Genomic DNA, 26370 nt, shown 5'->3' with positions numbered 1-26370 from the left:
CTGGCCAAAAGGATGCACACCAAATTATCCCACGGCAACTACAGAAAGCCGTCCTGAGGGGACTGCACGTCCTTTGCTCCTTCTTCCTGGTCTCTTCCGCCATCTCGTGAGGCTTCTACCTAAAATGAAGATCTGCCTGGGCCCACAGGATGAGGGCTACACAGTATGAATATAAAGCCAAGATCCCCAGTCAACTCCTCTCTGTTCAAGGACAGCGTTCATTAGGTATTAAGAGCCCAGATTTCCATACTGTCTGAATGTGAATTCTTACTCTTTCTGGATTTTTCTTAGTACACATATTCTTCTTGATCTCCAGGATACCACAGGATCTTCATGTTCCTCACACTACACGATCCACAGTCCTCTGCTGGCTGTTCTACCCTCTCCTTCTCCACCATCAATTATCTCCATGTGCAGAAGGATTCCCAGATTTCTTCTCTAGCTAGTCTCACTCTGGCCTAGTGGTTCCCTATCTTAGTTGCTTATTATTAGCATCACCAAAGGAGCTTTGAAAAAATACTAATGCTCAGACCCTACCATCAGAAATTGATTTAATTGGCCTGGTCTAGTCAGACCGAACTCATATACTTACCTTCTCCTGGCCTCCATGGCCCTATATATACTAGTTCCACTCTTCTGACCTCATCTATGACCAGTCTGCATTCTACCATTTACCACTCTTCTTGCTTTCCTCGAGACATCTTTCTAAGGCCTTTGAACTCTTTCTCCCAGATATCCCCATGGCTTTGCTACCTACCCGTCCCAACTGACTTCATTCAAATCTCCCCAACTACACTATCTAAAAGAATAGTTCCCTTTACCGCACAGTCTGTATCTCCTCTCTCAGCTTTATTTTTCTGTATTTAACATCACTACCTGAAATTATATGAAATATGTGCACTAGTTCATTTATGAAATCTACTCGCTGAAAGAGGTCTAGAAGAACAGAAATTTATTGGCATTATGCAGCACTCCATTCTTTACAACAATCATTAGTACATATAAACACTCAATTAGTGTGTGGAATGAATAAACACATGGTTGTGAAACAAAGAATAACCTCTAAAAGACCAAATATTAAACAGGATAAACCGCATACAACAAATATTAAAGGGAAAACCAGTCAGTTTTTCATCCACTTTCCCATATTATAAAATTAATGTGGCTTGACTGATGAATCACTGACCTCCACCTCTGAAATAATACATGTTAATTAACTGAATTTAAATAAAAATGAAATTAAAAATTACTGTGGGGGCGCCTGGGTGGCTCAGTGGGTTAAAGCCTCTGCCTTCAGCTCAGGTCATGATCCCAGGGTCCTGGGATTGAGGCCCATATCGGTCTCTCTGCTCAGCAAGGAGCCTGCTTCTCCCTTTCTCTCTCTCTCTGCCTGCCTCTTTGCCTGCTTGTGATCTCAGTCTGTCAAATAAATAAATAAAATCTTTAAAAAAAAATTAATGTGGTTTTTATTATAATTAATGAGCACTATGGCAACAATTTAAAATCCACACCTATGTAATTCTGTGGTGGTATAATCAGTCTACAGTGATTCTTATCGTTCTTTTTAAAATTCTGTTTAAATAATCACTCTGATGGGGAAAAGGAAGGACGACATCACCTTTCTAAGTTAGACTTGTAATCTGAGTTTATATTATTTTCATCTACTTATAATACCAATACCATCTACATCTATATATATACACACACACATACACACCAACATGTGTATAAATATTATTTATACATGTATATACATATTATTTGTATAGATGTACATATATTGTATTATGTATTGTTCATATACATATATAAACAAACATAAATAATCTTATATATAATTTCGGGGAGCTCACAGACTACTCTAGGTCTACCCACAGACCACAGGTGAGGAATTCTGCCTTAAATCATGTTACAGTCACATACCAATATACATCACAGCCTTCATCAGATTCTCAAAGAGGCCCATGATGTACTAACTGAAGGGCCCAAATCAAAGACTGGAAGTCCACAAAAATACCAATCTCAAAAGTACCTCACATCAATAATAGTGACAAATGCAAAGTAAATCATGTAGGAATAAATAATCTAACTTACCAATTAAATTGACCCTGTCCTATTAAAAGAATACTATATACACTACTACTAAGTGGTTTAAAAGTCATTAGAGAATTGTTCCTATGGGTTATTTACTCAGTGTGTTGTGAATAAGAGAAGTAAATCTTGGGCATCACCGTAAGAGAAACAGAGAACAGTATATTCTACCCATATTTTAAACTATGATTCGTTTGTACTTCAAACACAAATACACTTGACCCTAGAGCAACACAAGTTTCAGCTGTGTGGGTCCGTTTGTATGCAAATTTTTTTCAATAAATACAAATGGGAAATTTTTTGGAGATCTGTGACAATTTGAGAAAACTTGCAGATGAACTGCACAGTATAGATATACTGGAAAAAATAAGCCAAAAGGCAATACTATAAAATATAGTTATGTAACATATTTAACACACAAAATATGTGCTAATTGCTGATGTTTATTGGTAGGGCTTCAGTCAACAGCAGGCTATCAGTAGCTAAATTTGGGGGGCAGGATGGGTGTCCAAAGTTAAATGTGGATTTCTGACAGCACAGGGGGATTGGAGCCCCAGCTCCCACCTTGTTCAAGAATCAGCTATAGAGAGCTCTGAACATTACCTCAAAAAAGAACAAAGAGAAGTGTATACAGTTCACAGGGATTTTACAAAAGAAAATCAGGAACACAGAATATTCAGATAAGCTTCATGATTATAAGAAGAGAGTGGGCATCACTTACAGATAACACTATAAGAATCAAGAGTGGCATGATAAAAAAAGAAGGCAGTCTTATTCGCAAAGTTCCAAAATAAGAGGAAAGCACTCCAGAATTTAGTGTGCAAAATTCAGAAAAAAATACAAAACCCACATAAAGGATAAAAAATCAATAGAACTTATCCTAAGAGACAATACTAGGAGGAAAAATAAGCAGAATATCACAACTGTCTAGATGAAAGTCCCTTACATTGCCCACCATCCAGAGCCCTCACAGGGCACATCCCTCCAACTGCTGCTGTCCCCCACTACGCTCAGATGAAAGGAAATATGGGTTTGACTTAAGAAGGTGTAGCCCAATAGTGGGCTCTGTATCTTCATTTCAGTATGTTTCCAGGATTGACAAATTTCAAAGTGGCAAATAATTCTTCATTTCCTGACTTACTACAGAGAAAAGCAAGACCAAATCACCAAGGAGGGACATGGAACACAACATCCAGGGACGCCTGGATGGCTGAGCCAGTTAAGCATCTGCTTTCGGCTCAGGTCATGATCCCAGGGTCCTGGGATCAAGTCCCACATCAAGCTCCTTGGTTGGTGGGGAGCCTGCTTCTCCCTCTGCCTGTTGCTCCCCCTACTTCTCTCTCTCTCTCTCACACACACAGAAATAAATGAAATCTTAAAAAAAAAAAAAACAACACACAAACACACACAACAAAAAAACCAAACTGACCATAATTCAGATACCTCAAGCCCACAGTAGTAAGGACTTGGGAAGAGAAAGTACTGGGAACTGCACATTATCACCATCACAGCATTTATACCAAAAGCTCAACTGTTTCACTCATCATGCAAGAAAGAACAAAACACCAAAGAAAAATAACACAAAATCAATACTTACACTATTCTAGTTGAACAAACTTAACGGGTTAGAATTCAGTTGAAAGATTTTTCACTAGCTATAATTGGGACAAAATTAAACGTTATGACAGAAAAATTAACCAAGTTAATGCTAAGAATATACTGAAAAAGGCAAACAGGAGGACCAGGGAACAGAATGAGGGTAAATAAAAATGAGAGAGACATACGCAACAAAGAGAAGAAATGAAATTTTAGGAGTGCGAGAACACAGAAGGCCATAAAAATTGTCTAAGGCGGTAAGAGGCTGCCCACTCACCTGTACTGGCTTACTCCAAAAGAGGATTTGAGCAAGTCAAACAAGCGCCATTTTTCTCACTGATATCCCAGGATTTATTCAACCATGTAGAAACATTTAACTTTCAAAATCCTTTCAACTACCCCTTGCTAATTCACTGAATTATGCAGTTTTTGCTAAAAAAAAAAAACCAGTATACTACAAGGCTTTTCCCAAAAAATGAAATGTGGCCTCATCGTTGACAAGTATTTTTAAAAACCACACGTGTCACACTTACCTATCTTGTGTCGACTGAACAGCCCACAAGTAACAGCAATTGCGTGGATCGTTCTCAGGTTCTTGAAAAGTGACGGCATACACGGGAACTCTGCCACCCTCCAGCTGCGTGTAGTATCTACAACAGGCACAAGAAGTCGGACAGTTCATACTTTTAAGTTATAATTTCATGTAGAAAGAATAAGGGGTCTCGTGTGAGAATCGCCTGATCGTAACGCACACAGGACGGCAAGACAATGGACACGGCCTTGGGAAGGGCCAAAACTACTAATGTGCCCCCCCACACACATGTACAAACCAGCCCCTCCTGTCAGGTGAGGGTAGGTCACTGTGGACTGCTACCAGCAAGAGACGCCCTACGAAAGATGAACACGGACACAACACTCCCATCTCAGCTCCCTGCACTTAAGTTTCCCCATCATGACACCCCAGTGAGTGAGAATCCAAAGAGTTCCCACGAGCCACACAGAAAGCACAGTTAGCCAAGAGATGACAGCGCCAGGGGAAAGACTACAGAAACCAGGTTCCCTGGGCATTCACTTAGCAGCAGTTCAAAGACAAGAGCCGGTAAAAGGTTCTCAAGCAAAGAGAGGTGGGGTGGAATCGCCCCATGGAGCTACTAGGGACTGGCACAGCCGCTTCATCCTGGTACTTAGCCATAAATAAACAAAGTAAGTAAGTAAGTAAGTAAGTAAATAAATCCAACATGCCTTGAAAAAAAAAAGAATATTAAACTGACAACTTAGGAGAAAACCAGGCATCTACTTAACTCTTCAAAGAGATCAAAACTTTATAATGCTGAGCTGCTACCTCCCTCAATTAAGGGTCACTTCTGTAGCCATTTTTAAAAGATTTTTTATTTAAAAAAAAAAAAAGAAGAAAAAAAAAAAGAAGAAGAAGAGGGGCACCTGTCTGGCTCAGTCAGAAAAGCATGCAACTTCTGATCTTGGAGTCATGAGTTCGAGCCTCACATGGAGTGTAGAGATCACTTATATAAATAAAACTAAAAAAAAAAAAAAAAAAAAAAAAAAAAAAAATCTTATTTTTAATCATACCCTTTTCTCTTTACGCTAATTTTAAAATAGTAATAATTGAGGAGGACATTGGGAGTTGGAGAGAAGTGAGTTGGGGAAAATCAGAGGGGGAGACAAACCATGAGAGACTGTGGATTCTGAGAAACAAAAATGAGGGTTTGGGAGGGGGAGGGGTCAGACACTGTGAGAGCCTGGTGACAGGTGTTAAGGAGGGCACGTATTGCATGGAGGGAGTGCTGGGTGTGGTGCATAAACAATGAATCTTGGAACACTAAAAAAATAAAATTAAATTTAAAAAACAAGACAAGGGGCGCCTGGGTGGCTCAGTGGGTTAAAGCCTCTGCCTTCAGCTCAGGTCATGATCTCAGGGTCCTGGGATCGAGCCCCACATTGGACTCTCTGCTTGGCAGGGAGCCTGCTTCCTCCTCTCTCTCTGCCTGCCTCTCTGCCTGCTTGTGATCTCTGTCAAATAAATAAATAAAATCTAAAAAAAAAACAAGACAAAACAATAAAAAGTTATATTCGGAAAGACTTACTCTCTTTTCATGCTTTTCATATTCCAAAGAGCTAGATAGCCATCAGAGAAGCCCACTGCGAGCTGGTTCGTTCTGCTGATGTAGCGAAGGGCTGACACAGGGGTGCCCGACGGGCTCACCAGCTGGAAGCACAGGTGGCGGCCCTCACGCATCACGGTCTCCCTGATGTGCGGCACTTCGGCTGGGATGCCGGTTACAACTTCAAGGTCTAGAAAAACAAGACAAGTAAGATCAACAGATCACAACAGTCATAAAAGCAAACGTTTTAGCCACTATTCAAGCTGCAACTGAGGACTACTGTGGTCAATTAAAATTAGATTAGTGATAACAAAGCACACTGAACTATAAAACAGCCAACCATGCCTAGTTAAATGCTCTAATTTTCAAAATACATTTAACCATGTGATTTTTTAAAGATTTTATTTATTTGACAGACAGAGATCACAAGTAGGCAGAGAGGCAGACACAGAGAGAGGAGGAAGCAGGCTCCCTGCTGAGCAGAGAGTCCGACGCGGGGCTTGATCCCAGGACCCTGAGATCATGACATGATCCGAAGGCAGAGGTTTAACCCACTGAGCCCCCCAGGCGCCCCTAACTGTGTGATTTTTTTTAAAAACCTCATGGTACATCTCAAATATTATCTGAAGTACACTTTTTTAAAAAAAGATTACACAATTTCCTTAATAATCATAAACGAAGCTGACTGGGTTTTCTTTAAAAAAAAAAAAAAAAAAAAAAGCTGATGATTTCTTTATTCAAATTTAGAACTAAGAACCTAAATATTCCCTTTGGAGAAATGGCCAGTTCCAGGTCTGGGGCAGAAAATACTAAGATGAGCCTAGTACATCTTGTGCCAAAAATCTAGGAAACTATCAATGTCTAAAGGGGATTTGTCAGACTACATGAAGGGGTTTCTCAGCTTAAAAAATTTTTTTCTTTTGAACATCAATAAACAATAACAAATGTAAAAGAATGAAACACATGGGTCCCAGGGTCCTGGGATCGAGCCCCGCATCTGGCTCTCTGCTCAGCAGGGAGCCTGCTTCCTCCTCTATCTATGCCTGCCTCCTCTATCTATGCCTGCCTCTCTGCCTACTTGTGATCTCTCTCTGTCGAATATATAAATAAAATCTTTAAAAAAAAAAAAAAAAAGATTTTAGGTTAGCGCTCCTCCCTGCATAAACCAATCACATAAACGTCTCATAAATAAAAGTCAAAGAACTGCAAGCACTTGATAAGGAGAAGATTTAGAAACATTAAGTATTTGTGTTAAAGGAAGAAAATTCTCTTTCTTCACTTTTTAAAAATTTAAGTAGCATTAGTTCTATCTTAGGACGTTATTTTGTGAAAGAAAACCTTCGATTACTGTTTTTTTCCCTATTATACTACCTTATTTCTAACTTGGTCTTACCGCAGGCACAAAATCAGTGCGCCAAAAATACTATGTTAGATCCTACACAGTACATAATTTTAGACTGTCTGATATGATAAAGATCAAAACTTTATACCTTCAGTCCCTCTTCTAGCATATACTTAATAACAGCTATTTTTAAAGAGTATATGGAAAAACAAATCAAAATCTCCATCTCTTACAAGACCTACTTTAAGTATATGAACACCTCATCACTAAAACAGAATAACTCATGCAAAAGTATCCAGTGCTCAAAACAGTAATGCAACAGGTCCAAACAATAAAAGAAACAAAGACATAAAGAAAAGCTTCTATATAAAAATTTTTCACTATTAAAAAAAAACAAACAAACCAATCCACTGCATCAGAATATTCAGATGCTCAGTTTTGGGTTTTGAACAATTACCTGAGGCTTCTAACTCATTCTGACTGCATGACATGTCATCCAGACACAGGTCAACAAGAAGGATCTGTCCAACATCAGTCACCACTGCGGCCACACCAAAAAGCCATCGCAGGCTTGGGTGCAAATGCTGAGTGCTGGCACTGGCTCCTCCATGACTAATTATGGGTTCAATTGCTGTCACCTAGAAAGGCAGAATAAAGCATTTGTTTTTCTTATACAAAGTGAGAAAGTACAATTAAAAAACTCAACAAACAAATTGGAAGTTAAAGCAGGTTATTAGTTATCATGGATTTAAACATTTTCTATCAGAGAATTATAAATTTGCATTTGATACCTGTGAATCTGAGTAACACTATGAAATCTTCAGATAAAATAGAAATGACACCATTATTTCAATGTAAAACAAATCATGCAGTTGGAATAATAATGATGTTTACTCCAAATTTACTGTATGCCAGGCCTTGCGCTAATTGGTTCACGAACATTCATGATAACCCTGGATACCAGATCATATATAATTCTACCTGTTCAAAGATGAAACCATGCTGAAACTTAGAAAGTTGAGCTGGGGTTATTCAAGTCACACAGACATTAAGTGTAAAACTCAAACCTAGATTTTTTCTCTTCAAAGCTCTCAACCAACTACTCCATGATCAGATAGCCTCTTTTCCTGAGGAAGAGTAAAAATAAATCATTCAAGAAAAATTTACTGTTTACTCTTTAAAACAAAAGTCCTGTTTATGCCTTGAAGCCTGAAGAGGTCTAACCTTCTTTAAAAGGGCCATATGATAATGGACTTCACACTAAGCTTTGGCAGTGACTGGATCACTGACATTTAACAAGAACTTTAGTTATTTTTAAGAAGTCAGACTGTAGCTACATTACAGAACTATGTTTTTACCCTTCCTCTCATGTGTCAAATTTTAAATGTCTGTACCTAATAAACAGTCTGTATTTTATACTCAGCTTTCCTTCTGTTTCCTATTAGTTCACAATTAGGTATGATATATGATAATTAAGTACTTAGTGACTTCTACTATGATACTGATGAGTCCTAGAAAGAAAAGAGGAAATTAATTATCAATGGTTTATGCATTAATACAGAAGTTTGTTTCAGGCTGTAATTTATTTTTATTTTTTTCAGGCTGTAATTTATTATCACAGACAAAAGCCTGACTTGTCTATAATTCACTGGTACACAAAACATTCTACAGTGTTTCTAATTCTGAAAGCTATAATTTCATAGACTTTCTTCCTTTTCCAAATTATGGCAATAATGTCTATAAATACTAGAGCACAGTCTCTTCAATTCCCTCAGATAGGGGTTAAGAAATCTATCTCAGTTTGCATTCCCCACACAAATACTCTATGAATTAACTGATAATGGTACTTTAATTAATTTTAATGTAAGGCAGTTAAAAGCAAACAACTTTAAGAGGAAATATTCTGCCCTAGCCAAAAAACAACTACTTAACCAAACATCTATGGAAGGTTCTCTATCACTACTCTTCCAATCCTTCCTTTCTCCTTCCTCTTTCATGGGATGCCGACCATCCACACAACTTAGCAACCAGGAACTTATCTAAAACTCTTTTGTTTCGGGGCACCTGGGGGCTCAGTCAGTAAAACGTCTGCCTTCAGCTCAAGTCATAGTCCCAGGGTCCTGGGATCGAGCCCCATGTCGAGCTCCCTGCTCAGCGAGGGAGTCTGCTTCTTCCTCTCCCCCTCCCTCCCGCTCATGCTCTTGCACACACTCCATTAAAAAAAATCTTTAAAAAATAAATAAAAACTCTTGTTCCTTCTCAGTTACTCTTAACCAAATGATCAACAGGTCCTATCCATGTCACCTTCTGAATCTGCCCTATCCTCTCCCTTTCCAAGGTCATTTGTCTGGTTCGGCTCACCATTATTATCTGCCTGAACTACTCCAATCCAAAGAGCTTCTTACACTAGAGTTCTGCTTTAAACTTAAAATGACTTCACCAGAGAGTTCAGGCAGACACCACAAACTACAAATAAGGCCATTTACTATCTCAACGCTCAGCACTTCTAGACCCTACCTCTGACTTCCCCTCTCCCGCAGCCATTCCAAATAAGCTCAGTTCCCAAATGTTCCATATACTGTGACTCTTTACATGCTGGTCTCATTGCCTGAAATGTCCAACCTCTATGAACAGAAATTACCTACCTATCTGTTTCCATGTTCCATGTGCTTACTATATTTATGCTGTAAACTTCTGACCTGTCTTCTCCCACTAGATTACCAGCTTTTTCAACAGTGTGGACCAAGTTCTACATATCTACTCATCTCCAAAATTTAGCACACAGCTTGATCTACAGTAAGCACTCAATAAACTACCCTTAATGTCTGCACTAGCAAGTACATATTAAGATAATCAGGCTATAAACCACTTCAGACCGCTATATTTGCCCACTGAGTCTGTTTCCCCAAACTGCAAAAACAAAGTATTTTGACATTTATCTCCCTCTTAACTTTAGAAAAATGCTATTCTATGACTACAACATAACATTTATATGTTTTATATTATATATATATTTTATATTTATATGAGTGCATGTATTTGTTTATATGTTAGATATTATTTGTATATGGTTTATATATTGTCCATATTGTATAGTGTTATTATGCTATTATATATTTGTTACATATTTTTTCCACACTATGTACAGAGAGAATTCTACTCTTACATCATTTTCCATTTATATGTGTGCGTACATTTGTTAAGGGCTCATACTTTTTCTTAGCATATGGAAGAGCAGGAATAAGCCTACTGAAGAAACAACCTGAATTCAAAGTACTTCTATACTTACTACTGGTTAAGATGTTTGGCATATGGAACGCATACATATATTAGAATTAATAAATTATAAATAAATCCACTATTTAAATATTATTCAAATCTTAAACAACAAGGAAGACCTATCTTCTACAGTGCTCCAAGGCTACAGTTTCGAATTAAAAAAGACAAAACAAAAAAATGCCATACTAATGAACATAATATTCTAATATAAACTTTCAGTGTCCTCAAAAAACACAACTAAGGATAATAAGACTCGGATGATATTTTTTAGAGAAAAGAATGTTAGAACCCTTGATGTCATCCCTACTTTCACTCTGCAATTTTCTAACCAAGAATAAGAAAGTTCTATTTTAAGTGTTAGGTTCTTTTGATAATATACTATTTTGAACCTCTTTTCGATCTTGATCTTTTAATGAAAATGAACACACTGTCACAAAAGTAAACAAATTATAAATGTACAGCTCGGTGAACAGTCAGGAAGTGAACACACCTGTGTTCCCAGCGGGAGCACAGCTCAGAAAGCAGAAGCTCACAGACCTTAACCAGTACCTACCCTTCCAGGGAGAACAACTGCTTTAACCACTCTGGACACGCCAAGGTCATAAAGACAGAGAACACTCCCTTCCGCTTCTTCCAGTCCAATTAACAATCCAACTCTCTTCTGCCAAGAGAATTCCTTCAGAGCCAGGATCACAGGCGGCTGTTGACTCACTGCACTGAATCTGTAGGCAGACAACCGCTCTCCTGTGAGAGAGTGCACCACCTCCAGATGCTGACCACATGCCAGGCAAGCAAGTCCTCTCCTCCCTAGAAGGAAGGGGAAAAAAATGTTGCTTATTTTAATACCGTATGTACACCACCTAACTAAACAGCAGTTAAATCTTCTACATAGATAATACACAGCTCACCACAGATTTAACTTTATCATCTCCAAAGTGAAATCTAAGCATTTCTAGAATAGAGTGGTCCCAATTAGTGAAATATATTGAATATCTATTACCTCAGTAATAAAGCAGCCATTCGGTAAAGGCACCATGCCATGTGGTGCCTTTATACATGCCATAAACAGATTCTCTCATTTATTCCTTGTCACACCTCAACAGAGATAAGTTCAGTTAAACTTTCTTTCTTTTTTTTTTTTTAAAGATTTTATTTATTATTTATTTGACAGACAGAGATCACAAGTAGGCAAAGAGGCAGGCAGAGAGAGAGGAAGGGAAGCAGACTCGCGGCCAAGCAGAGAGCCGATGCGGGGCTCATTCCCGGACCCTGGGATCATGACCTGAGCCGAAGGCAAAGGCTTTAACCTACTGAGCCACCCAGGCGCCCCTAGTTAAACGTTCATACAGTTAAACAACTTGCTCAAAGATGTATGACTACAGGGTGGCTCAGTTTGTTAAGCCGCTGCCTTCAGCTCAGGTCATATCTCAGGGTCCTCGGATCAAGTCCCGTGTCAGGCTCTCTGCTCAGTGGGAAGCCTGCTTCTCCCTCTGCCTGCCACCCACCCTGCTCCTGCTCTCTAATAAATAACTAAAATCTTAAAAAAAAAAAAATGCATGGGTACAGATACCAGAGCCAGAGTGCATCACAAGTCTAATGCCAAAATTCACACTTTCACTGCCTCATACCACAAGGATTAAACCAGATGCTCTGGCGCTCATGAAGTGGAACACACGATTCTATCCCCGAGAGTTCAAACTCTGAGAAGACATAACTAGTGTAACAATAGGAAATACCAGAAGCCCTTCTTGACTCCTTACTAGTCATGTCTGGATTTTATTATGTACAAAATGTAAAGTAACTGGGAGGTTTTTAAACAATCTTATTTATGTTTTTAAATGTTACTCTAGCTGCTAAGTAGAAAATGGACAACAAGGGGGAGCACACAGTCCACACGGGAGGAGAATACCCTCTGCCTGGTCAGTGACTGTGAATAAACACAAGTGGATTGACTTTATTTATGTGGAGATTCAGCTCAGTGACAGGACTAAAAAGACTGGCTTATTGATGAATAACATATGGGGAGGTAAGTGAAAGAGGAATCAAGAACAGCCTCGAATTTTCCCTTAAGCGGCTACATGACTGGTGGCAACTTTTCAATTTGTGATGTCTACCGTGCATCTAAGTACACAGCTGGGTATACCACATTGTAAGGGCAGCTACCTAGTTTAAGGAAATAGCATGGCACAATCACTTTCACTTTCCACTTGCTGCCTGTATAACTGGGATATTTGATTCTTAGCCACACCAAACAGTAAGGGACTAATACCTCAATGAAAAGTTGTTACAGTGCCTGGCATACAGTAAGCACTGTTACTGCTTTTAATAATCAAGACGGTAGCACTGTAACTAGCTAAATGACTGATAAGTTTTGTTGTCTACCTGCTAGGATGGATAGCTGTGAAATTCATTTTCAGAAGTCTCCTGCAAGATCTTTCACTAGACTGAAATCCACAATTTAATGGCTACTCTGGTATGGTTTTCTGCTGCATTATATAATCAAACTACACATTAGAATCTTGTTCAGATTAGTGGAATTAAGAAACAAGACTTTCTGGGATGCCTGGGTGGCTTAATCGATAAAGCATCTGCCTTTGGCTCAGGTCATGATCCCAGAGTCCTGGGATTGAGTCCCACATCAGGTTCCCCACTCAGCAGGGAGCCTAGTTCTTCCTCTGCATGCTGCTCTCCCCGCTTGTGCTCTCTCTCTCCTTGCTTCCCTCTTTGACAAATAAATAAATAAAATCTTTAAAAAAAAAAAAAACAACCACAAGAATTTCTGAATATTTTGTATTATCTACAGCCCTACAATCAGATTTTTATAATGACTATTTAGATTCTAATCCAAATTCAGCACAAATAAAACTTACTGATGGATCATAAAGAAATAACAAGGGTGCCAGGGAGGATCAGCTGGTTGAGCATTCAACTCATAATTTAGGCTCAGTCATGATTTCAGGGTTGTGAGATGGAAGCCCTGCATCAGGCTCTGCATTGGGTGCGGAGCCTGCTTGAGAGTCTTCCCCCACCCCTGGCTGGTGCACATAAGCACACGCGCTCTCTCTCTCTCCTCTCAAAAAAACAAAAAAACACAAAAAAACAAAAAACAAAACCCAGCTGTGTATTATTTCTACTTTCTAAATATAAGTATCCCACACTGAAAGATACAAAGTATACAGCATTTTCCATAAGGAAAAATGAAAACCATCCCAAGATTCAGTGAAAATGTGTTTGAGAGTACACAGATGTTATTACATAACTAGCTGTAGATGTTTTATTCTTACATAAGACCACCATAACCAAGTATTGTTTTTTCTCCCACAGCAAAAAAATTACAATACATGCTCATTCGCTTACAAATCAATCAAATCTAAGTTTTCAGCGCATTACCATACCTGCAGCAATCTTTCCCTGAAGCACAGATTCCACTGATACTTCGTCTTCGAGGGCCTGAAGACTCACTTCTGGCAAGGGCAGAAGACCACTAGTCACTTTTGCTGTTAAGCCTCGCATACTTTCACTGTAAGTATTTTTAAAAGATAATATTATTACGATATATTTGTACTATAATATACTTGATTATCTCTAGCCAGAAGGAAAAAAAGAAAAAGCCACCACACAAAACTAAATAAGCTAAAACTAAAATCTGATTATAAAACCCACTTTACGTGCTTCTGGGTCTGAGGTATTCCCACCTAAAAAAGTATTTCCCAACAGCTTTAGAAGAGTATAGATTTATTAAGCCAGATGTCCTAAGGATATACATGATTCCCTAGATTGTTTGAAAACTGGTTCAATGCCATTAACCTTATTGCCTGACCTACTCTCAAAGAACTCTTCACATACAAACAGGAAGAACTGATGCATTTTAGAAAAATTACTACTATAGTCAAAGGGAGAAAGTCCATAAAAAAATGTCCAAGCACAGTTATCTCAAGAATCAAGTCTGGGATGTGTCTTTAATTCAATAGGAAAAAAAAAAAAATCAAAATATATCTTTTGCTTCCACTATAGAGAAGATTAGATTCCTGGAATGATCCTTCTATTGTAAATAACCAAAAATGATGGTTAAAATACTTTTTGAATGAATTGATAGAGCCAAACATGAAGAGATAGCAGGGGGGGCACCAGGGTGGCTCAGTGGGTTAAGCCTCAGCCTTCAGCTCAGTTCATGGTCTCAGGGTACTGGGATCGAGCCCCACATCGGGCTCTCTGCTCTGCAGGGAGCCTGCTCCCCCCCCCCCCCCCCCCCCCCCGCCTGCCACTCTGCCTACTTGTGATCTCTCTCTCTGGGTCAAATGAATAAATAAAATCTTAAAAAAAAAAAAAAAAGAGACAGAGAGAGAGACAGCAGGAATTTTGGAAACCTCTAAGCTGGCTTGGGCCTTGAGGGTTGGCTACCAAATCCAATGCTGGTGGTCTCTGACTTTGAGACTCTTGAGATGCACAGAGGCAGAAGAAAAAGCTATGGACTAACAGAGCCAAGGCACACAAAGAAGAGCCTCCTCCCTGTGCCATTCAACTCCATAAGGCTATACCATTAGCCTTATCAGTGAGATAAAGCAGTGAGCAATCAGTGAGAGAAGCACCCACTGTGCGGGACAGGGAGCAATAATGCTGCTCCTTTTGGCCATGGCTAGAAGTATCTGCTCAGAAAAAGAATATTTCCCTTCACACAAGGTGGTGGCCAGAATTCAAGCTATGATATTTGACAATACTCAGACAGCAATGTTTTATAAATTATTCTCAGGTTGGTAATGCTCTACATACATACATAATGCTCTACAAATATTCTCCAGAATCTCAAGAGTTCTCGAAGATGAAATTCCAAAGAAAATGACTCGCAGTCAAAATAACAAACTATAACAAGGATCTCCAGCCAGGAGAATCAATCTATCAAAGATTTTAGATATTGAAAATAATCAGAGAACAGAAAATATGTTTAATATGGTACTAGCTTGATAGTGAGGAAGAAACTTTAAAAATTATAATGAAAAATGGTCAAGTAGATTTGAAAAAAGTAAAAGAACTCCTGGAATGAAAAATTAAGTAAAATTTAAAACTCAATGGGGGGGGGGTGCCTGGGTGGCTCAGTCCTTAAGCCTCTGCCTTTGGCTCAGGTCATGATCCCAGGGTCCTGGGATGGAGCCCAACATTGGACTCCCTGCTCAGTGGGAAGCCTGTTTTGCCCTCTCCCACTCCCCCCGCTTGTATTCCCCCTCTCACTGTCTCTCCCTCTCTCTGCCAAATAAATAAAAAACAATAACAACAACAACAAAAAACTCAATGGGGGGAAAAAACCTCAAAGGAGTAATGAGAATTGCAGCAATATGCAACAATATGGACAAATGTCAGAGTGAGATAATAATAAAAGGAGCAAAAAGTATCTGCAGAAATGATTATATTTACATAACATTTAAAAGGCTATGAAACTAAGAAAATATTAAAAACACAAACATATGTAACAAAACTATGAATAAAGCAAGGAAACAATAAACACAAAAACCGTAATAGTAGTTACTTGGACTATAATAGCAGTTACTTTGAGAAGAGGGAAAGGGGCTGGAATGGAAAGAATACAGAAGAACTCCAATATCCTTTTTCTAAAACTTTTATAGTGAGTAGCCAGGTAATCACTGCATCATGATTCTTTATAACTTACAAATATTCTTTTGTCTCCATTCAACAAATAGTTCTCTTGTACCTACTTAGACAAATACAAACTCAAAGAACAAGTAATACAGCACATTAGGAAGAGAAAGCGAATCCCCAAACTCTTCGAGAACGTAGGACAGAGAGACAAAGAAATAAGCAGCTGCAAATTACAGGTGAGAGGGGCACCTGGCTGGCTCAGTCAGTGGAGGACCTGACTCATGATCTCAGCGTTGAGTTCAAGCCCCACACTGGTGTAAGACTACTTAAAAATAAAATCTTTTAAAAAAAGTTATAGGCAAGAGAGGAAGAAGATCTAACATGTTTATTCAGAATCCCTCAAAATATAACACTAAATAGTAAGGAAAAAGCAATATTCTAGGGACACCTGGGTGGCTCAGTTGGTTAACTATCTGCCTTTAGCTCAGGTCATGATCTCAGTATCAAGTCCCACATTGGGCTCCTTGTTCAGCGGGAGCTTGCTTCTCCCTCTGCCTGTCACTCCCTAAGCCTGTGCCCACGTGCTCTCTCTCCCTCTGACAAATAAATAAAATCTATTAAGGTGGGGGGGGGGAAGCCTGGGGCACCTGGGTGGCTCAGTGGGTTAAGCCTCTGCCTTTGGCTCAAGTCATGATCTCAGGGTCCTGGGATCTAGGCCCGCACATGGCTCTCTGCTGAGCAGGGTGCCTGCTTTCCCCTCTCTCTCTGCCTGCCTCTCTGCCTACTTGTGATCTCTGTCTGTCAAATAAATAAATAAAATCTTGGGGGAAAAAAAAAAAAAGGAAGAATCAATGTTCTAAAAGGTATTTCCCAAATCTGTAGAGACCACACCAATTCTCTGGAATTGGGAAGAACAGTGAATCCTAGGTAGAATAAATAAAAAGAAATGACTTCTCAACAACAGTGGAAGCCAGAAGTCTGGAATATCTTCAAAATTCTAAGCAAACATTGCTGTCAACATATAATTATATATCCCTGGAATTATCCTTAAATATGAAGCACATTTTTAGAAAAAAACAAAAACTGTCTACCACAAATAAACTCTCCCTTAAAGTGAGTCCTAAAGGATTATAGATAGAAGGCTTCAAGGAGAACAGCGATCAGAAAGTCTGAGACACAAAAAGAGCTCCAGATATCAGCAGTGGGGTCCCCTGAACCTTCATATGATCCATGTAATAAGCATGGAAGGAAACTACCAGAAGCCAAGGGATGAATCATTGGAAAAAAAGAGGAGAAACAATCCCCAAAGCTCACACAAGGCCAGGAATAGCTCCAAAGTGGAAAAACCTCATAATAATGAGGCACTGAGTAGAGTACTCAGAAAGGTACTGATTGCTTCAGTGGTGGAGGAAAAAAAATTACCTCCCCCTTTTTGAAACGATTTTATTTATTTGAGACAGAAAGAAAGCGAGAGAGAGCACAAGCAAGAAGGAGAGGCATGGGGTAAGCAGACTCCCCACTGAGCAGGGAGCCCAATGTGGGGCTTATTCCCAGGACCTTGAGATCGTGACTGAGCCGAAGGCAGACACTTAACTGACGAAGCCACCCAGGTGCCCCCAAATTAGCCCTTTTCTAAAGGTCATTCTGGTCTTGTCTGAAAAAGCAAGCTTCAAAAGAATCAAAGTGTTTCCAAATAACTTAGCTGCACCCCAGAACAAGGCTCAAGAAAATATAAAGGAATGCAAAAATACTCAGTAATAAAGAAAGTGAAATTCACAGTATCTGGTACCCAATCAAAAATTGCCAGGTATGCAAAAGAAGCAAAAAAATGACCCATTTAAAAAAAAAGAAAAAGAGAGAGATAGACCTAGAAATAACACAGAAGTTAGAATTACTAGATGAGGACATTACATCAGTTATCCTAGCCATAATACCCCTGTCCAAGAAGACAGAAGAAGGTACAAGCCTGTTAAGGAAAGATTCAGAAGATATAAAAAAGACCAAATCAAACTTGTAGAGATGAGAAATACTGAATGGGATTCAGACACTTAAAGTATTATTGAACCTAAACAACCACAGTAGAAACTATCTAATACAAAGCACATGGGAAAAAAAAAAAAAAGGCTGAGGCAGAAAGGAAAAGAACAGAACATCAATGACCTATGGGACAATATCAAGTGCCCTAACAGATAACAGCAATCTCCAAAAAAAAAAAAAAAAAAAAAAAGACAGAAATATTTAAAAACTAATGGCCAAAAGTTTCCAAATCTGATGAAACTATAAACCTACAAATCCAAAAAGGCCAATACAACTCAAGCACAAGGCATATGAAGAAATGCCACCAAAATACATCATACTTGGTGCTCACTTCAGCAGTACATATACTAAAACTGGAACAAAATATATCATATGCAAAGGACAAAGAGAAAATCTTAAAAAGTATCACACTGCAAAGATGAACAAGAATGACAAGAGACTTCTCATGGAAAACTATGCAAGCCAGAAGACGGTGAACACAATATATTTTAAGTTATGAGAGAAAAAAAAGCTGTCAACCTAGAATTCTATCCCCTGTGAAAATATCACTTAAAAATGAAGGCAAAATAAAAACCTTTCAACATACAAGAGTGAAAAAGACAGTCAGCAGCAGAAAGGCAGTACAAAGAATGTCAAAGAAGTTCCTTCAGGAAAAAGAGTATTTTGAACTGAATGAAAATGAAAAGATGACCTACCCAAATTTGTGTAATACAGCTTAAAGCAGTGTTTAGAGGGAAATTCATAGCACTAAACAACTGGAAGATCTCCTATCAGTAACCTAAGCTTCCACCTTAAGAAACTAGAAAAGGAACAAATTAAACCATCAATAGAAGAAAGGAATGAAAGAACTGAATTTAATGAAACGAAACAGAAAAATCGTAGTTGAAAATAATCCATGAAACAAAAAGCTGGTTCTGTGAGATTAAGAAAAAAAACAAAAACAACAAAACAGAGAAACAGATCAATGAAATCAAGAGACCAGAGACTGAACTATTCCACTTACGACAAAAATAACATTTCAAATCACTGTGAAAATGATACGAGATAGAAAATCACAAAATTTTAATAATGTCCTGAGATAATTTAGCCATCCGTGCTGGGGAGAAAAAAAACTCCTCCTCCTCAGTATGATACAGAAATGGGAAATTATAGATGAGTAAAAGATCTGAAGGCATTCCCACCCTAAAATGAGTGGTGAGGGAAAGGAAGCTACAGTCTATGAAGCAACTTCCATGTACTGGACATTAATTAGACTTCAAATCTTCAGGTAAAACTGACACCATGTCTGCCCTATAGTTTCAGGCATCCTGCCTCATCTTTGTATCCCCAGCACTATTATTCTGAGAAGCACAGCATACAACACTTTTGTGAGGGGAGAAAAACTGCTTCAATGACTAAACCAAAAGATAATGATCTTGAGGTGAAAACTGACATATGCGAATAAAAACTTTCAGGGTAGGGGGTACTCAATGGTCTAGAAAGAGAAAACTCAAGGGACAAGAATGATCTCAGAGGGTACACAGAGCCATTTGACTTAATCACTAAATTCCAAAATATAATAATTTTTAAACTGTAAAAAAGCAGCATAATTTGAAGGAAAACCTTAAAGGTAAAGGTTATAAATCCACAATTAATCTAAAACAAAAGGAAGTAAGGGTGCCTGGCAGACACAGTCAGTAGAATATGTGACTCCTGACCTTGGGGTTGTGAGTTCTAACTCCACGTCTGGGGCAGAACTTCCTAAAATAAAATAAAAGGAAGTAGAAAGTTTTGTGAAACGTTTGCTATCTTGAATTTATCAGTGGGTAGATTTTTATTACTATTCTGTTACCTTACATCAAAATAAATTCAACAATTTGCATTAACCCATCAGAAAAAGAACCCAGAGCTGTAGGGACTGTGGGCTAAATAACCCTTTTATGTTTTCAAGTGTTAAGAGGTTCCAAGTGTTAAGAGGATCCAATACTGTATCCATGTATTTTTTAATTTCTTCTTTAATTTCCTGGGTGACCCATTTATTCTTTAGTAAGATTTTTTTAACCTCCATGTATTTGTGGTCTCTCCAGCTTTTTTCTTGTGGATTTCTTCAAGTTTCTTACTGCTGTGATTGGAGAGGTGCCTGGCTGGTTCAGTTGATGTGCCTCTTGATCTCAGGGTCGTGAGTTTAAACCCCATGTTGGGTGCAGAGCCTACTTTAAAAAAAAAAAGACAAAAAAAAAAACACAAAAAGACAAACAGCATTGTGATGGACAATACCCATGGTATGATCCCAATCAGCTTTTTTAAAATTAGAAATAGAGAGAGGCGGAGAGAGAGAGATAGAGCACACTCAGGGTGGAGGGGCAGGAGAAAGGGAGAGAGAATTTTAAGTAGGCTCCACGCCCAGCACAGGGCTTGATCTCAAGACCCTGAGATCAAGACTTGAGCTGAGATCAAAAGTCGGATGCTTAACCGACTGAGCCAGCCAGGCGCCCCAATCTCAATCTTTTTGTACTTGATGAGGCATGATTTGTGATCTAGCATGTGATCTATTCTGGAGAATGTCCCATGTGCACTCAAAAAGAATGTGTATTCTGCTGCCTTAGGATGAAATGTTCTGAATATATCTGTTAAGTCCATCTGGTCCAATGTGTCATTCAGAGCCATTGTTTCCTTTTTGATTTTCTGCTTTGAAGATCTGTCCATTGCTGTAGGTGGGGTGTTAAAATCCACCACTGAAATTATGGTTCTTCTATGTTTGTTATGAATTATTTTAAATATCTGGGTGCTCCCAAGTTGGGACCATAAATATTGACAAGTGTTAAGATCTTCTTGTTGAATAGATCCCTTTATTATGATATAGTGAGTGTCCCTCTTCAGCTCTTGTTACAACCATTGGTTTAAAATCTAGTTTGTCTGATCTAAGGATGGCTACCCTGGCTTTCTTTTGATGTCCATTAGCAATGAGAAATGGTTCTCCATCCCCTTGCTTTCAATTTTCAGGTGTCTTTGGGTCTCAGACGAGTCTCTTGCAAGCAGCATACAGATGCGTCTTGTTTTTTTAATCCATCCTGACACCCTATGTCCTTTGACTGGAGAATGTAGTCCATTTACACTGAGTAATTGTTGAAAGATATGAATTTAGTGTTCTTATATTACTTGTTACGTCTCTGTTTCTGGAGGATTTCTGTTCACCTCTAGTCTTTGTTGTTTTTGGTCTTTCTTTCCCACTCAAAGACTCCCCTTTAATATTTCTTGCAGGGCTGGTTCAGTGGTTATGAACTCCTTTAGTTTTTGTTTGTCTGGGAAACTCTTTATCTCTCCTATTCTGAATGGCAGCCTTGCTTGATCAAATATTCCGGACTACCTATTTTTCCCATTCAGCAGGTTGAACATACCAGGCCACCTTCTTCTGGCCCACCAAGCTTCTGCGGTGACATCTGCTGCTAAACTGATGTGACTTCCCTTATAAGTTAGGGACTTCTTTTCTCTTGCTGCTTTGAGGCTGTTTTCTTTGTCTCTGTATTTTGCAAGTTTAATTACGATGTGTCTTGGTGTTGGCCTGCTTTTGTTGATTTTGTTTGGAGTTCTCTGTGCCTCCTGGATTTGGATGTCTGTTTCTTTCCCCAGATTAGGACACTTTTTGGCTATAATTTCCTCAAATAAGCCTTCTGCCTCCTTTGCCCTCTTTTTCTTCTGAGACTCCTATGAAATTCTTCTTCCTTTGAGACTCCTATGAAATGAGCATTATTACATTTTATGGAGTCACTGAGTTCCTGAAGTCTACACTCATGATCCAAGAGTTTTCTTTCCATCCTCTTTTGAGCCTCATTATTTTCCACAATTTTACCTTCTATGTCACGTACTCGTTCCTCTGCTTCTTCTATCCTTGTGGTCACTACATCCAGTCAGTTTCAAATCTCAGTTATAGCATTTTTTTATTTTGGCCTGACTAGACTTTAGGCCTTTTATCTTTGTGTTAAGGTACTCCCTGGTGTCTTCTATGCTTTTCTCAAGCACAGATAGTATCCTTATGATTGTTGTCTTAAATTCTGGCTCAGGCATATTACTTCTCTCTTTCAGTGAGATCCATGGCCATGACCTTTTCTTGTTCTTTCTTTTGGGATGAATTCCTCAATCTTGGCATTTTGTCCAAGTCTCTGTCTTCAGTATGTTAGGAAGGCCTGTTATGTTTCCCGTTCCTGAGAGTACTGTAATGGCTTTATTATGAAGAGGCCATATATCATCCAGGGCCTGGTGCTTCAGGCAGCGTCCTGTTGTGTGCTGTGTGCACCATGCTGCTGTGTTTTGGCTGCTCTTTCCCTCAGGTCAGTCCTCTGCAGAGTTTCTCCTTGCCCTCAGTGGGCAGTGTTTGGACCTTGGCCAGAGTGTGGTGAGTTTTAACTAGATGTGCTCTAGTCTGCTTGTTAGAAGAGACCTGATGTGGTTTCCACTGGAGCTGAAGTTCTGCAGCACTCTATGGTCAGTGTATGTGGTTGGGGCAGGTTGTGCTGGTCTTCGTGGGGGAGAGGCCCACTACCTGGTTCTCAGGCACACTTGTGGTCCAGCTTCTCTGTAAAAGTATTTGTCCTAAATTGATCCATGATTTTCTCTCTGCTAGGCCCAGTCACAGTTCCATAACACAGACTTCTGTACAGGTACATCCAAGGTCAGTCACACATCTCCAAAGCACTGTCGCTTCTGCTCTAGCTGACGCCTTCCACCTCAGGTCGGTAACAAGATGCTCTGCAGCCACTTCAACACCATATAGACCCAGTACACAGTATATCCGCAAAAGATGAACATTATAACGATTTAAGTTAGTGCTATCCTTAGAAACTTAGAGATTAAATTTAAAGACTCCAGAACTTTGAATCCTTGAAGTTGTTAACTTCCTTAGTGATCTGTTTAATCTCTCACATTCAATGGATAATCAGTTTATCAATTCTGAGTCTATTTCTTAATTCATTCAACCAATACTAAATGCTTATCATACACACAAAAATGAAATGCTGAAACCACAGCTTCCTTCTAAGTGCTCCTCTATCTTCATCTCCCCATTTCCCTTCTCCATTCAGTTGTTTCTTAGGATTACAATAACAATTATAATTCACTTCTTGGTCCTGCAAGTTAGACGTAGCTTCTACATAACTAAAGGAATTTACCCCTTTAGAACCTCTGGAATTGGAGCTGTGTTCTCAAACTGATGCTATTTCAAGAGGAAAAAGAATTTCTCAAAGTTCTTAGTGTCTGAGAAACAGCAAGTTGAACAATAACCGCAGGTTCCATCCAGAGTATTAGAAAAGGCACAAGCTTTGAATTAAAATGGCTTTAAGTCCTGGTTCTACCGCTTACTAGTACATGTAATGTTGTACTTCTCTACTCCGTCTTCATGTCACACCCAAGCTTCTAGAAAATGTGAATATCTATCTAACTCTTAGTTTATCATGGGGCCTGGCACAAGAGTTTAAAAAAAGTGCTCAGTGAATGAAAGAAAGTTTTTCAAATTCACAAGTTAGCCTTTGAATCCACAGGGCAAAAATTGGCTTCAAGACCTTTCAAATCACAATTTACAGTATGAATTTTAACATTTTAAGCACATTGAAGAGATTTTCTGAAAATTTATACTATTAGAAAGAATATCTCATACAGACATGTATGCTCACAAATATACGTTAAGCAGCTCTGCTTGGTTTTGTACAAAATTAAGTAGAATCCCAGCCTTTACGACATGTCAACATCAACAACCTCTGAAAGTTTCAATTCCTTCTGAAGGTCTAGGTAGGCAGAGCAGGACACTGTGCTGGCTGCCATTGAAATAAAAATGTTGTTCATCTTCTTGATGCCACAGAAGGATTATGTCATTTTTCTCAAAACACTTCAATGATTCCCTACTGCATATAAAAACCAATATCCTCAGCCACAGGCAATGAATGGCAGCTCCAGACTATCTCTACAGGGCTGTCTCCCAAATTCATCAGAAGTTTGCTACTGCCCAGCACTTTCATTCTTTTATGCTATTCCCCCTTTCATCTCTATGTGCCAAAACCCCATCCATCAAAGACTAAATTCCCAGTGTGGTTTGCATAGACCCATCCTTTCCCACTTAATCTCATCTCTGAGCTCACTCCTTTCCACTTTTAGGTTAGGAGTCATAACTATTATTTTTGAAACTTGTTACTTGTGTTTGTCTGTCCTCCCACCCCCCCATAGTATGAATTCCTAAAAAGCAAAAATCATGTCTCGTTCCTGTGAATTCCAGAGTCACAATGCCTTGCAACTAACAGATCCAAAACATGGTATATTAGGACAGCAAAGATACTCATCACAAGGAATAGAAATAGGTTAAGCAATAAAATCAATTTTTAAAAACTCAATGTTCTTAAAAACCAACAAGTAAACAAACAACTCAATTAAAAAATGGCCAAAGACCTTAGCAAACCCTCACTAAGAGGATACACAGATAGCAAGTAAGCACATGAGAAGCTCCATTTCATATGTCATCAGAGAAATGCATTTCAAAGCAATGAGACACCACTGCACACCTTTTAGAATGGCCCAAATCCGGAACACTGACACCACCAAATGCTGGTGAGGATGTGGAGCAACAGGAACTCTCCTTCACTGCTGGTGGGAATCCAAAATGGTACGGCCACTCTGGAAGATAGTTTGGCAGTTTCTTTCAGAACTAAACATATTCTTACCATACAATCCAGCAATCACACTCCTTGGTATTTACCCAAAGGAGCTGAAAATATGTCCACACAAAAAACTGCACATAGATGTTATCACAGCTTTTCCTCAAACCATTAAGATCTGTAGACAACTAGTACGTTCTTTTGTAGGTGAATGGCTAAATAAATGGTAGAATGTCTAGGCAATGTAATATTCACTCCATTCTAAAAAGAAGTGAGCGAGGGCCCCCTGGCTAGTTCAGACAGGAGAGCCTGTGACTCTTGATCTCAGGTTCCTGACACTGAGCAGAGAGATTACTTAAACAAACAAACACTTTAAAGAAGAAATGAACTATCAAGCCATGAAAGGACATAGAGGAATCAAAATTATTACTAAGTGAAAAAAGTCAATTTGAAAAGGTTACATACTGCATGATTCCAAGGACACGACAATTCTGGAAAAAGCAAAACTATGGAGAAAGTAAAATGACTAGTGGTTGCCAAGGTTTAGCAGTAAGTGAGGGATTTCTAGGGCTGTGAAAGTACTCTGATAACACTATAATGGTAGATACATGTCATTATACATCTGTCCACAAACCCAAAGAACATACACCACCAAGACTGAACCCTAATGTAAACTGTGAACTCTGGTGATAATGATGAGTCCACGTACATTGGTGATAATGATGAGTCCACATATGTTCAATAATTGTAACAAATGTTCTACTCTAGTGGGGAATGTTGATAATGGGGGAAAGCTGTGCCTGAGTGGGAGCAAGGAGAGTGTGAACTACATTCTCTGTACCTACCACTCAACTCCGCTGTGAGCCTAAAACAGCTCTAAAAAATAAACTTATTAAAAAGAAAAATCTCAATATTGGCCACAGAGTTTGGGGTCTAACTTATTTTTAAATATATATGGTCTCAGTACTAAGATGCAAGATAAAATTCACAAAACTACTAGGAAAGATTTTATAACACAGAATACCACAAATCACGGGTGCCTGGGTGGCTCTGCCTTTAGCTCAGGTCATGATCCCAGGGTCCTGAGATCGGGCTCCGCATCTGGCTCTCTGCTCAGCAGGGAGCCTGCTTCCCCCTCTCTCTCTGCCTGCCCCTCTGCCTACTTGTGATCTCTGTCAGTCAACTAAATAAATAAAATCTTAAAAAAAAAAACAAAAACCCACAAGTCAGTTCTGCGGGATACACACACAGCCTCAAAAGTAGCTGAATCCCACCACAGCAAAAAACTCTCATCTAGTTGTTCACTAATTATATTTTAACAACACTGAACAAACATTTCCACAGAACATTCTCTATGCATTTTCACTTTCTTTGTGACTCTTAAAAAGACAAAGAATTGTGATGTACGTGTAAGCTGTCAGTGGACTCAGAAGCTTCTAAACTTCTACTAATAAACTATTAAGTTAAACTTCTTTTAGTAGCAGCTCTTTCAAACTTACTTCCAACATTTATTAATCTCCAAGTACTTTTAAAACATTGTGCTGGGCAGGGAACTCTAGGGCACTAAGATGACCCACTTCCTGACCTCAAAGAGTTTACCTTCCAGAAGAAGATACATATAATCAACCCTTAGAATATCAGACAAAAATAAATGCTACAACAGTGGTATAAATGATGTGGAATAAAGGGAAGTGGA

The 26370-nt window shown here is 38.9% G+C and overlaps 1 protein-coding gene across 5 annotated transcripts in view; it reads right to left on the bottom strand.

Moving 5' to 3' along the window:
* AHCTF1 (AT-hook containing transcription factor 1) overlaps positions 1 to 26370 on the bottom strand; it is an 84625-nt gene that overhangs the window by 56666 nt on the left and 1589 nt on the right. The window contains exons 2-7 of one of the 5 annotated variants that reach the window (XM_045982312.1): positions 24582 to 24693; positions 13824 to 13948; positions 10982 to 11235; positions 7607 to 7787; positions 5790 to 5997; positions 4221 to 4337 (exon numbers count right to left, since the gene is read on the bottom strand). In XM_045982312.1, the coding sequence (XP_045838268.1) occupies positions 4221 to 4337; positions 5790 to 5997; positions 7607 to 7787; positions 10982 to 11235; positions 13824 to 13948; positions 24582 to 24693 (997 nt within the window). Of the gene's footprint in view, positions 1 to 4220; positions 4338 to 5789; positions 5998 to 7606; positions 7788 to 10981; positions 11236 to 13823; positions 13949 to 19754; positions 19775 to 20098; positions 20220 to 24581; positions 24694 to 26370 lie in introns of those variants that run through there. The other 4 variants (XM_045982313.1, XM_045982314.1, XM_045982316.1 and 1 more) reach the window with 4 other exon arrangements.

Source organism: Meles meles, chromosome 17 (genome assembly GCF_922984935.1).
Source record: "Meles meles chromosome 17, mMelMel3.1 paternal haplotype, whole genome shotgun sequence".
Taxonomy (NCBI): domain Eukaryota; kingdom Metazoa; phylum Chordata; class Mammalia; order Carnivora; family Mustelidae; genus Meles; species Meles meles.
The sequence above is the reverse complement of the archived record's forward strand: the minus strand, read 5'-3'. Positions and strand labels throughout refer to the sequence as shown.